Below are 13,429 nucleotides of genomic sequence, written 5' to 3' on the forward strand. Positions count from 1 at the left end.
ACCTCTCGGAACGGGCGGTGCCACTCTCCATTTGGAGAGGTGCGCGCGCACCACTGCCCGTTCGAAGAGGTGCATGCGCACCGGGCGGCTGGGAGCCGCAGGTTGCCGACCCGTGTTATAGGTGAACAGAAGTTTTTAACTTTGTAAATTTCCACATAGATGAATGCATCATGAATTCAAGTGAAGATGCCATAGAAAGGAAATATCACTCTTTTCCTCCTGCGGTTTTTAGACAGCTGCAGAGAATATAATCATGTTTTTATACCCTTGATATAAAAACACTGTGCATTAATTTATTTAGCTTTCATGATCCTCTGTAACAGAGTTTTAAAATATTAGATAGTAAAAAGGCATCTAGCTTATACTAGTATGCCCATTGCAAAGGGACCAGCGTAAATATCAAGGCTACCAGGCCTTTCATATACTAATATTTGTTAAAATAGACGGAACTTATAAATAACAATGAGCAAAAATAACTAGACATCACTAATTATTTCAACAGATAGTAGCATCCTGACACCTAGCCAAACTCAGATTATTTAAAAAAACAGGATTGTACCTAGATAGTACTTTAATCAAAGATAATGAGGCAATCCTGACTAGGAAAGAGTATATGTTGTATGCATGAATTCCAAATAAAAGGGGGAAAAAGGGAAGGGCAGATCTCTTTTGTACTGTAGCTAAGAAAAATACATGGATATATCCACAGTCAGCAGGAGCTGAAGTAAATTTTAAGGGAGCTTTACCTTCTAAATTTATTCATGTTTATTACATTACACATTTTCATTTATAATACTCCTAAATAATAAATACAAATTAAAGTAGATGCAGTTTGTAGCATACAATAAACAGATAATGTAATAGACAATAGATTTCAAGGGCTACCATCCACCTGAGAAGGTATTATAAAAATATTGTGCATGCTGGCCTTAGCAAAAATATTGGTCTTTAAATAAAAATTTCAAAAGCTGTATAAACATTTGTGACCCAATTTCCAGTACATTTTTATATTGCTTCCACAAGTCCAATTATTGTTAATACAAGTCCATGCGTGGTTAAAAGTCAGCACTAACATAGAGTAAGCTTGTAGCACAGAAACCTATTATTACTATTTTGGTTGACTGCACAGAATATTTAGGCTGGATTTGGCATTTTTGTCCACCTATTGAGTCCTTCCCAAAGATCTGGAATAGGCAGATGTTGTTCTTTGATGGTGTTAGTTATTCTTATTATATTTTCTTTTGGTCCTGCCTTTATTTTTTTTACAAGTATTTCAAGGAGATGAACATAATTAATATACCTTCCTCTTTCTATTTCCCCCACAACAACAGCCCTGTGAGATGAATTAGGCTAAGAGAAAGTGACTGGGAGTTGGTATTGGTATGTTGGTGACATATTAGTATGTTCTGTAGGTTCAATGCAGCATAATTATTGTGGGCTGGATAAATATTGTCTTCGTTGCATAGTTTAGCAAATGGTTTCAGTAACATAAAGGAATTCAGTGTCTTACTCTGTTGTTTTAGTAATAGTTTCCCATTTTCAATGGAAGAACAATTATTCATCTAATAAGTTACATTCTTTCATATTTTTTAACTTCAGTTCTTTATCCAGATGTACACATCTTGTTTAAAGTATTCAGCCATATCTTTCTTTAATAGAAAATACAATATATAATTGCTTGGACCACTTTTAATGTACACTTGTTTTAGTTCCCTTTAATTACAAATGTTAAAGCACTAGAAAATGAATTTAAAAGATAATTTCTCTACAAATATCATAGTTTATTCTTTTAAATTTCCAAATGATCGTCACAAATAACTAAAAAAATATCAACCTATTAGAACTTCCAATAAAGAAACATTTATACTCAAAACATACTGCACTGTCTTAAAATTAATTTAATTTTAATTTTAAAGAATTAAATGTTTATCTAGTTTACTATTTTTTCCAAACTCTGCCCTACATTTTCCCATAGAAATGGAATGTGTAGCTATTTAAAACAAACACCCAATTCTATAAATAGTTTCTTAATTACAACATACAGATCAAATTTTCAAGCTTGCATCATTGCTACCAGAGTCAGTGCCACTTATGTCAGAAGTGCTTCAAGTAATCCTGTATCCATTCCCAGGCTGTAAAGCTTTCTTCTCATACTATCATAGCTACAAATCACCCTGCAGTTGATTTCTATTTACTTCTAAAGTAGATGTACAATTGCAATACAAACAACAAAAGCAAGCAGTATACATTGCTTTCAGACAATTCCAAGTTGATTCTTGTTGAATCCTGTCTTCTACTGATAAATGTCTGCATTTAGATTGTTTTTATTATTGTAATGTAATATTGTGCACATAAGTAGGAATGAACTTTGCATGAGTTGCTGGGTTGATGAGTTTGCATGCTCTCTCTCCTCTTCTTCTCTGGGAGAAGATGTAATGTGAATTGTTTGCTTTAGCTGATTCCTAATTTCTTATGCGCAAACAAAGAACTGTTGGAAAGAAATAATTCAATTATTAAATAGATATACTTCACAGCCAATTGTTTCTTCTGGCTCCTTTAAGAAAATATTTTAACACAAAGTTGGAAATCTGCTGAAGGAGAATTAATACTGATTTATTTCTCTAGCTTTATTAGGAACAGAATTGGAACTTGTTCATGTATTCAGTGCTAAATTCTGCTTTGCATTATACATAAATCTTCTGGCTATCTGCTGCCACACTGGGTAAATTTTAAAACCCTAGTAGCAATTATTTTTCTGCAGTATATTGTTGATTCAGAGAACTCCCGATATAATATAAAAAGCAAGGAACTTTGCATATACCAAATGTGGAACTTTGACTGCTATGACACAACTACTAGCTTGTCTGTTTCATTTCTGATATTACTAAAAGCTACTGTCCAAATTATTACACAAAAGACGACTTTGAAAAGCTATTTGAAGCAAGTATGACGGCAACATTTATCCCTTCCAGCTAGAATTAACTTAGTTCCAGATATAATTTAGTACAAAAGAACCGTTATTTAAAAAATGTGGTATGCGTTCAGTAACTTTTCTGGTTATCATTTTAGCTTCAGAATTTTTAGTATTGTTCTTACTTTTATTTTTTTGTATTTTTTTCTTCTTCATTTGCCATTCCAGAAAAAAGTAGTTACAATCTCATTATTTTATGTATAGCACTGCCATTAAAATAATAATAAAGTGTTATTCTATGGCATTTATTCTATTAAGTGCCATTAAAGGAATGACTCTCTAGGGAGCAGAGCTTCACTGTACCTATCTAGACATTAATCTTTATCATGTTATATGATATTTCAAACAATGGAGACTAGCTGGTACAAAGAAATAAGTGGAATAATCTTCTTATAACTTCAAATGGAAACTCAGAACCATAAAAAAACGCAAAGCTATAAATAGAATCCAAGAATCCAAAGTATGTTAATGATACTTGGGAGAATTTCTCTCAGATTTCCTCAAGTATCCCTTTAACCTCTACACAATAAAATTGAGGCAAACAAAAATAAAAGAGAGGAGGAACCTGGCAGATAGATTAGTTCGAAAGAAAAAGTTACAAAGGAAGGAAAGATTTTAAATGCAAAGCAAGGGACTTAAAGTGACCACATTTCCACTGTCCATTCATCGTTTCTCTGTAATATTCCCGCACTATTTTAATTATAATTTGAAAATATTTCCCAAAATAATTGTCAAAAACTATATTTTTCAACACTGATGTAGTTACTCAGGCTTATCTTGCTGCAATTCTGTTCCTAACAATTTTCCTAACTAACAATTTCCTAATACAATAAATTTAAAACACTATCGTAAGATTGAAATTAGGATGAAAACATTAAACTAAACGCCAAGAACAGGCAGACTAATTATCCTCCACAGCTGAAACACCCATTATTCCACAGGAGAGCTAGATCTTCACTATTACCCTCTGAAAGGTCAATAGGGATGAAGCCATACTTGTCTCTGAAAGTAAACGGTACCAGAATAAGGGAGCCTTCACCAAGAGGGCTTATCTCCAAGGCATTCCTCTGGCCAACTTTCCCTGGGGCAGCACCTGCCGTGTTTATCTGATAATAAGACCCGGTCTATTTTTTTTTTTTGCCTCCCAAAGAGGCATTAAGTTTTATTTTCGGGGGATGTCTTCCCCCCCCGTCTCGCCTCACGGCAGCAGCACCAACTGCCCCCATCCAGCAGGAGCCTGCATGGCCACCATCGGCCCACTTCTGTGGCCACTTGCCGCCACTTGCACGCGTCGCCCCCAGCCTTCGTTTCGCCAGCTTCAGGAAAGGCCCCTGCAGCCCAGAACGGAGCTCCGGGTTGACACGCGCACCACCCCCAGCCTCTGTTTTGCCGGCAGAGGCCTTCAGGAAAAGGTCTCTGCCGGTGAAACGGAGGCTGGAGGTGACATGCACAAATGGTGGCAAGAGGCTACAGAAGTGGGCTGGCGGCCGCCACGCAGGCTCCTGCTGGACAGAGCTATTGGTGCCGCCATCACGAGGCAGGCATTGGGGCTGGCTGTGGCAGTCCTGAGGTAAGCAGGTGTGGGGTGCATGGGACAGCTCCGCTCCCCACCCCAGCATGATTTTTAGGTGTGTGCCTCGCCCCACCTCGTGCAACCAGATGGTGGGGCAGAGTGGGAGAGGTCTTAACAAGGGCTTGTTTGGGGGCTAGGGCTTATATTAGGTGCACACATAAAAATCAAGCTAGGTCTTATTTTCAGGATAGGCCTTCTTTTGGGGGAAACACAATATAGGTAAAGGTAAAGGTTCCCCCGCACATGTGTGCTAGTCGTTTCCAACTCTAGGGGCCGGTGCTCATCTCCGTTTCAAAGCCGAAGAGCCAGCGCTTGTCCGAGGACGTCTCCGTGGTCATGTGGCCGGCATGACTAGACGCCAAAGGCGCACGGAACGCTGTTACCTTCCCACCGTAGTGGTCCCTATTTTTCTACATTTTTACGTGCTTTCGAACTGCTAGGTGGGCAGAAGCTGGGACGAGTAACAGGCGCTCACTCTGTTACGCGGCACTCGGGATTCGACCCGCCAAACTGCCGACCTTCCGATCGACAAGCTCAGCGTCCTAACTCACTGAGCCACCGCGTCCCTATAAACACAATATAAGATGTGTTATTATTCTCATTGGATTGATAGAATTCACTTGTACTAGGCTAGCATCATTAATTGAACCTAGAAGCCAACCAGTAAATAAAAAGAGGCATCATATGTAGGATCCAATCAGGTTTGTCACTGGGACCAGAGGTTTAGTCTTCTGAGCTTTTGGACTCATGCTACTTCAGGGAACTTCTCCCTAGCAGAGTGTGTGCTTTGGGCTATTCTGTGTGTGGTATTTATGTGGTGCCTGTTGTATGTGGCTTTTTAGACACTGATTGGTGTATTGATGGCTGGCTATTAAGTTGACAGCTGTTGTTTCCTTGTGCTGCCAAGCCCTTATCTCTTAAGTACTTGATAAGGTGTGGTAAATCAGCACTCCTACTGACTGAACAGGGGCCTGTTTCCCAGGGTTCAATCACTTTCCTGGCTGTTTTTGTTTCTGCTCGTCCAACAATCTTAGTAGCTGCAAAACTAAATGTACATCCTTGCTCACTGCAATGTGAAGGTACCAATGAGTTCGGGTCTCCTTGTCTGACCACTTGCTTGTGTTGTTACAATGTGGTGGTTAGCTTCCTTCCCATTTGTCCTGCACAGCCCCAGTGGCAATCCATGCAGGGGTCTGATAGACATTAGAAGTATCTCCCACCTCCAATGCAATTTATCGGATCCCCTGCATAGATTGCCCATGGCTATGTAGGACAGATAAGGAAGAAGCTAACCACCAGATTGTAACAATACAAACAAGTGGTAAAACAAGGAAACCTGAACTCATTGGTAGCCTCCCACTGCAATGAACAAGGACATACATTCAGTTTTGCAGCTACTAAGATTGTATTGTAAGATTGTATTGTATTGAGCTTATTGTCAGTTCCACCAGGTAGGCTAGACTAGGAAATCAACTCTATGGGAAGGCTATAATTACTTTTACTGGGAGTAACTACAATAAGAGAATCTGCCTCCTTTTTATATTCTTGAGAATTAGGAGGTGTCTCTGTGAGTACCTTCTGAATACTTAGTTGTGGATTTAAAATGTATTCCCCCTCATTGCTTCAGTAACAGAGCTTCCTGATCTCCATCAATGTCATCTTAATTACTCATCTCATTCAAGATCCATTACAACAGACATATCAAACTCACATCATGTGACGTCGCCATTGCCGGCAATGGGGTGGACGCGGCTTCCGCGTGATGTGTCTGGCCCATGGGGCTGGCAGTTTGACACCCCTGCATTACAATAAGAGCAACCAATGCAGTCTCAGAGGCATACCCAGGACTGAATCCCAACTAAAAAGGGTTCAGATAATTTGCTTCATCTAGAGCCCTATACAATTCTGCTCCACCACCTTTACCCCAAAAGAGATACACCAGAATTTATCCGGATAACAGCTGGTTATCATTGCCTCTTGCAGAAAGATGGCATCACCCTCATTACCAGAGAAAAGTTCACCACAGCTTCAATCTGTTACTTTCCTGACAATTTCACGAAGTGGATAGGAAGCGATTTAGTCTATGGGGGCAGAACTAAAACCCATTTTCTCTATCAATAAGTTTGAATCAAAATCAGATGACTCTACAAAAAAATCATAGTCAACAGATATTGACCAGCTAACTTTTAGCCCTAAAATTAGAATTAATTCTAAACAATCTATAGATGAAATTACTGCAGAAAGGTATTGGTATTCTGCCACTCTTACTACTTCTGTGAAGGTGTAAAGCTCCTAGTTATGTCCAGTCATATATACTTTGGGTTTATGGTCAGCAACAGGTCTCCCTTCTATCACTTCATCTCATTAAATCAGGGCAATCTCTGCATGTCCAAACAGTGAGAACCAATCTGGTTTTGCAAAGAGGAATATCATCTGTATTATGGGCCTAGTTGTGTCCTCTCATCTGTTTTGGATGACAGTACTATAGATTTAGGGACGCAATGGCTCAGTGGGTTAGGATGCTGAGATCAGAAGGTCGGCAGTTTGGCAGGTCGAATCCTGAGTGCCGCGTAACAGAGTCAGTGCCTGTTACTCGTCGCAGCTTCTGCCAACCTTTATCATCTACAGTGATAAAGATTCAAGTGCCCTTGCAATCATAAAACTAAGAGCTTACAATAATGGCCATGTCTGGCTTATAGTGTAACTTGTTGGGCAAACACTGCCAGTTGTATTTTATCCAGCAAAACAGTTAAAATGGTTGTAAATGGTTGTAAATGGTGTAATATACGATGCTAGCCAAAATGGTTATGTCAAGGCCCAGTGAAGTTGATATGGAAGAGAAGACACTAGCTGTCAACTATGAGTTTTATTACATTTATACATGAAGAAACAGATAATCCGCAGATAATCGCCCAGCTGCCTTGTTCAGGGTGACTCGCTCCCTATTAAACCAAGAGGTGAGGGAGGAACCCTTGCAGGGTCGAGCCGAGGAATTTGGTCAATATCTGCTGGATAAAATCGCTCGGATTCGAACTGGTCTGGACTCCAACTGGGCTGAGATGGAAGAACAAGACATGGACAGTCTTGTCGACGTCATCTGGGAAGAATTTGATCCTGTAACTCCTAAGGAAGTGGACAGGATTATGAGAAGGTTAAGCTCCTCCACATGCTTACTGGACCCGTGCCCTTCCTGGCTGGCCTATGCAGCTCGAGAGGCGACACGAGGCTGGTTCCTAGCGGTCATCTCTGCTTCTCTGAGTGAGGGTCACTTCCCCACCGCCTTGAAGGAGGCGGTGGTGAGACCTCTCCTCAAGAAGCCCACCTTGGACCCATCCTCTTTGAATAACTTTCGTCCAGTCTCCAATCTTCGCTTCCTTGCGAAGGTTGTTGAGAGCGTGGTGGCGCACCAACTTCCTCAGATCCTGGATGAAGCGGTTTATCTAGACCCGTACCAATCGGGTTTCAGGCCGGGCTACAGCACGGAGACGGCATTGGTCGCTCTGATGAATGATCTCTGGAGAGCCCGGGACAGGGGCCATTCCTCTGTCCTAGTCTTATTAGACCTCTCGGCGGCTTTCGATACCATCGACCATGGTATCTTGCTGCGACGCCTCAGGGGACTGGGAGTGGGAGGCACGGTTCTGCGTTGGTTCTCCTCCTTTCTCCAGGGTCGCTCGCAGTCGGTGCTGACAGGGGGACAGAGGTCGACCCCGAGGCCTCTCGCTTGCGGAGTCCCTCAGGGGTCGGTCCTCTCGCCTCTCCTGTTCAACATCTACATGAAACCGCTGGGTGAGATCATTCGCAGTTTTGGAGTAGGGTACCATCAGTATGCTGATGACACCCAGCTTTTTATCTCAACTCCAAACAATATCAGTGATGCCCTAGACGTGATGTCCCGCTGCCTGAAAGCGGTCCGGGAATGGATGGGGAGAAACAGGCTTCAACTGAACCCGGACAAGACTGAATGGCTGTACGTACCGGGAAACCAGGAGATTCAGAACGTCCCACTGCTTAACACTGGGGACAAGTTACTTCCCCCTGTTGATAGGGCCCGCAACCTGGGTGTCCTCCTAGACTCGCAGCTCTCCCTGGAAGACCACATTGGAGCTGTGACCAAGGGGGCCTTCTCCCGGGTTCGACTAATTCGCCAACTACGGCCTTATCTGGACCTGGATTCCTTACGTACAGTCACCCATGCCCTTGTGACATCTCGCCTAGACTATTGTAACGCTCTCTACATGGGGCTGCCCTTGAGATCCACTCGGAAGCTTCAACTGGTGCAAAGTGCGGCGGCACGGACACTCTTGGGAGCCTCCCGATACTCCCATATCACACCTCTCCTCCGTGCGCTGCACTGGCTTCCGGCTGCCTTCCGTGTGAAGTTCAAGGTGCTAACGATGACTTACAAAGCCCTACATGGCATGGGTCCGGACTACCTTCGGGAGCACCTTCTGCCGATGTCAGCACCCCACCGTCCTGTGCGCTCCCACAGAGAGGGCCTCCTCAGGGTGCCACCGCTCAAGGAATGTCGGCTGGTGGCCCCCAGGGGGAGGGCATTCTCAGTGGGTGCGCCAGCCCTCTGGAACACCTTACCAACAGAAATCCGGATGGCCCCTGACCTCCGTACCTTCCGTCGCGACTTAAAAACTTTCCTGTTTCAGCAGGCTGGCCTGGCATGATAGCGTTAATTGGGGTCCCAGTTTGTGTTCATTAGTGTTTCTTATTATTTTATTGTTCGATCTGTATACCTTCCTTCCTCTGTACACCGCCCCGAGTCCCTCGGGAGAAGGGCGGTTTATAAAAACTAATAAATAAATAAATAAATAAATAACTAGCTGCTATTCTTTAGTTAGGGACGCAGTGGCTCAGTGGGTTAGGACGCTGAGCTTGTTGATCAGAAGATCGGCAGTTTGGCGGGTCGAATCCCGAATGCCGCATAGCAGAGTGAGTGCCTGTTACTCGTCCCAGCTTCTGCCAACCTAGCAGTTCAAAAGCATGTAAAAATGCAAGTAGAAAAATAGGGACCATTCCGTGCGCCTTTGGCGTCTAGTCATGCCGGCCACATGACCACGGAGACGTCCTCGGACAAGCGCTGGCTCTTCGGCTTTGAAATGGAGATGAGCACCGGCCCCTAGAGTTGGTAACGACTAGCACACATGTGCGGGGGAACCTTTACTTTTACCTTTACTATAGATTTATTTTAGACAGATCTTGCATTAAGTAGCTCTAGCCACATCCCAAGAATCCAAATAGGCATCTCATATATGAGACAAGGCACTGGGGTCAGCAGGATCAAACCATCAAGTTGCTTCCCCAGCTTCTACCATATTATTTATTTCTCTCGACCCTTCATCTCAATTCTATTTCTCTCCATTCCACTCTCTTCAGCCAGTGCATTTCCGTACCCTCTAGGGCAGGGGTGTCAAACTGCCAGCCCACGGACTGGATGCGTCATAGCAAAACCGTGCCCACCCCATTGCCGGCAATGGGAAAAAAGTTGTGATACGTCGTGACATGTCACGTGACATTGCGAGTTTGACACCCCTGCTCTAGGGCTACATAGACCTCAGTACAATCTCTCTGTGGCTACTTCCAACAGTCAGTCAGAATCTACTGCACCACATAACCAATCCGTCTCACCCGATTATATCCACCTCCATATTTCTTCTCCCTAATTCTTAACTCTGCTTTCCCTGAGTTTAAAGGGAACATAACATGTACTCTCGCTCTAACAGAAAGCATATAGTCATTCCTGTTCCCTCACCTGATGAATGACTGTTCCAATTCCTCTTTCAGTCCTTCTTGAAAATCCCTTGAAATTTGACTGTGGCAATCCAAGCTGCTTTCCAACAAATAACCCACAAAATCCTCACAAACGTGGGCTGATCCAAACCCATCTCTTGTCATTCTGTGACAAATAAGAGGTACATGACTCCTCTCAAAATTTATAATACAGTTCCTCAAGTCAAACGGCTGCTCATTTTCACTGTTGAGGCTTGGATTTGTTAGTAATTTCATAGCTCCAAGTGCTGGCAGTCTGTCTGAACATGGTATTTGCCACAATATAAGGTACTCTACTGGCCATGATGCTGATCCCTCGTGCCGTATCTGTTACCCATGAAGACATCACTATAAAACATACCTGATGATTCTCAAATTGCCTCTGCTCACAAGCACCCTGAAGACCTACAGGGCTGCCTGCTTGATCAGATTCTCAATCTTTCTCCTCATTCTCATGCTGTATTCCATCACTACTTCTTCCCATATTCTTTACAGTTCACTGCTGACCATCTTACAACACCAAAACCCTAAAGGCCACCCATACTACTTTCATTTTCACTTCTTTTGGATTCTCTTTCAATTGTTGCTTCTAGAACAAAAACCTCTGGATTACAGTGCTATAGCCATTGTATGGCTCAATATTTTTCCAGGTTAACTGAGCGCCTTTGCTATTGAGTGTTTCAAACTTTAAATAAATAAAAATAAAAAGATTAAACAGTTCTGAAACCTTTCTTCATATATTCTTTGCATATGTGTGTGTATGTGTATATACATATTTGTATCTATTTATGTATGTACCTGTATGTATGTATCTGTACATAGTTAACACAGTTAACTAGTAATTATTTTTGAGGGGTAGAAATTCCTGCAAAATAATTTTCAAAGGAAGTAAGTATTCCACTAAATAAACTTCCAGGTTTTATAAAAACCAGGTTTTTAAACCAACTTCTTTGGAAGAAAATTTACCAAACAAGTGGCATTATTTCACCCTCTTGTGGTAGATCCAGGAATGATTTCATTTTAAAGTCTTGAACAGCATGGGATTGTTAACAACACAGCTATACCGTGGCTTATTTAAGTTTTTTTTAATTGTCCTTTATGTCCTAATTAAAGCATATAAAAATTTATTCGCTCAGAGTGAATTTTAGGTAATTTCTTAAAACCTTACGTCTTCTAAGTTGTATAGTGAGCTGTTTCAAAGTAATTATATGGAAACTAAAATATTCCATTGGTTCAGAACAAATCTCTTCAGAACAACCTCACTGGTAAGTAGCATGAAGTGGTATGTTGGGAAGGCAGGAATGTGCATTAAATTGATGCCCCCCCCCGCCTTTTTCTCCCTACTGATCTTTGCAATCTAAGTGTATGGTTGCAAGATTTTTAAGGTGAACAAAAAGTCTTTGATTCATATGGATTCAAGGCCACCTCTAATTTGCTGCCTAAGTGCTATTTTTAGGGTTCTGCCACCACCAAAATATTGACAGCAATGGGTCTTTTAATTCTGCTGGAAGGGGAGAGGATGACTGTCCCATTCTAATTTTCTCAAGTAATGTATCTGAGGGTTAGGGTTAGCCAAGCATCTGAATTTTGCCAAGCATCTGAATTTTGATTATATGATCATGGGGATGCTGCAATGGTTACAAGTGGGGAAAATGGTCATAAGTCACTTTTTCAGTGCCATTGTAACTTTGAATGGTCACTAAATGAACTGTTGTATGTCAAGGATTACCTGTATTCTCCCTCCACTGAAGCACTATCTGTAAAGTAGCAATGTAGCATATCCAGAAGTGGTCAGCACATTAATTTCCAATTCTTAATGAGGTGAGAACCAATCTATATCTTTCCAATGCAACATAACAAATTATCGATTCACCTACTAGAATCTAATAGTTGGAAAATTTTTAAAAAAGCATAGCAGAGATGGTATTCCATTGATTTTATTCATGAAGGAATGCCAAGATTAGAAGGCTCAAAGATTTTTTTTTTGTTATGCTGCCATAGCACTCTGGGCATCCTATTTTGCCCAGCAGTTTTTCCTTCCTAACTATGCGAGGAGTTAAAAGATTCTTATCCCCCTCAAAAGATGTTCCTGGATGCACACACACCAATCCACGCAGAATGAGCAGCTGACACTTAAACCAAACTGTTGCCTTTAAAAATGCCTAAAGTAAGAATTTGCCTAAAGTAAGAATTTCTGGCGTCTTTGGCACACTTCTTTTTCCGAAGGGCATGAACGTTCCCGTTAGAGAATATTCACGACCACGAAAAAAGACCCTTTCGGTTGCTAACCCTTATTTCACAGTGCTGTGTTCCTGGTCCACGGCAGCAGCTGTATTGCCTTCCAGATGTTCACCTCCTGCGGGGGCCATCTGCAACCGCGGATGGCCGTCCTGGACGGCGGTCAGGCCTGCCTTTCGGCCGCTCTCTCGAGGCCGTGATCCTCCTCTCGGCCTGACCCGTCAGTGCAGACACCCGAAACGTGTGCATGCATACACACGACCACCCAACCCACCCACCCACCCACCGCCGCACTCCAAAGCGAGGCAGCTTCCCCACCCTGCCTTTTCCCACCCGCTCGCCTTCCCCGTCGGTTCACCCACCCTGCACGGGCCATCGGCGAAGAAGACGGCCAACGGCAGGTTACAGGCGATCAGCGCATGGGGCAGATCGTGCAGCGAGACCGTCTCCATGTCGATGAAGTTCCAGTCCGAGTCGACCACCGCTTCCGCCTCCCGCTCCGCCGCCTTTTCGTCGCTTTCTGGCTGCGTATCGTCCACGGCAACTGCTGCCTTTGCGTCTTCTGCGGTTGCCGCAGCCCGCTTTTCGCCTTGCTCGCCTTCTTCCTCGTACGGCTTCGCCTGCTCTTCCCAGCCGCCCCCCCGATCCTCCATGCCGAGGGGAGGGGAGGAGCCAAGTGGGTGGCGACAAATGTGCTCGGGTTGGGCCCAGCTGAGGGAGGAAGAAGCAAGGATTAGCGTCGTCGCCGCCCTCCTAAAATTAACCCCCTCAGCCCTTGAGGTCGAACGGGCGTCACCGTCAAAGGCCTGTCCCGAGCCAATCAAGCTCCTCGCCTCCGCTTCAACAGGTTACCTATCGTGAAGCGT

At 43.2% G+C, this 13,429-nt stretch overlaps 1 protein-coding gene across 2 annotated transcripts in view; it reads right to left on the reverse strand.

Annotated features, from left to right (window-relative positions):
* The window catches only part of RCAN1 (regulator of calcineurin 1), a 35,611-nt gene extending 22,384 nt beyond the window's left edge, over positions 1 to 13,227 (reverse strand). For both annotated transcript variants that reach the window (XR_014026382.1, XM_081327312.1), the window contains exon 1: positions 12,926 to 13,227. Coding sequence is in view for 1 of the 2 variants with exons in the window: in XM_081327312.1 (XP_081183438.1) it covers positions 12,926 to 13,216 (291 nt within the window). In the remaining variant the exon portion in view is untranslated. The remainder of the gene's footprint in view (positions 1 to 12,925) is intronic.
* Positions 13,228 to 13,429: the final 202 nt, after the last annotated feature.

This window comes from Vipera berus (genome assembly GCF_964194415.1).
Source record: "Vipera berus genome assembly, chromosome: 4".
In the NCBI taxonomy this organism is placed as follows: domain Eukaryota; kingdom Metazoa; phylum Chordata; class Lepidosauria; order Squamata; family Viperidae; genus Vipera; species Vipera berus.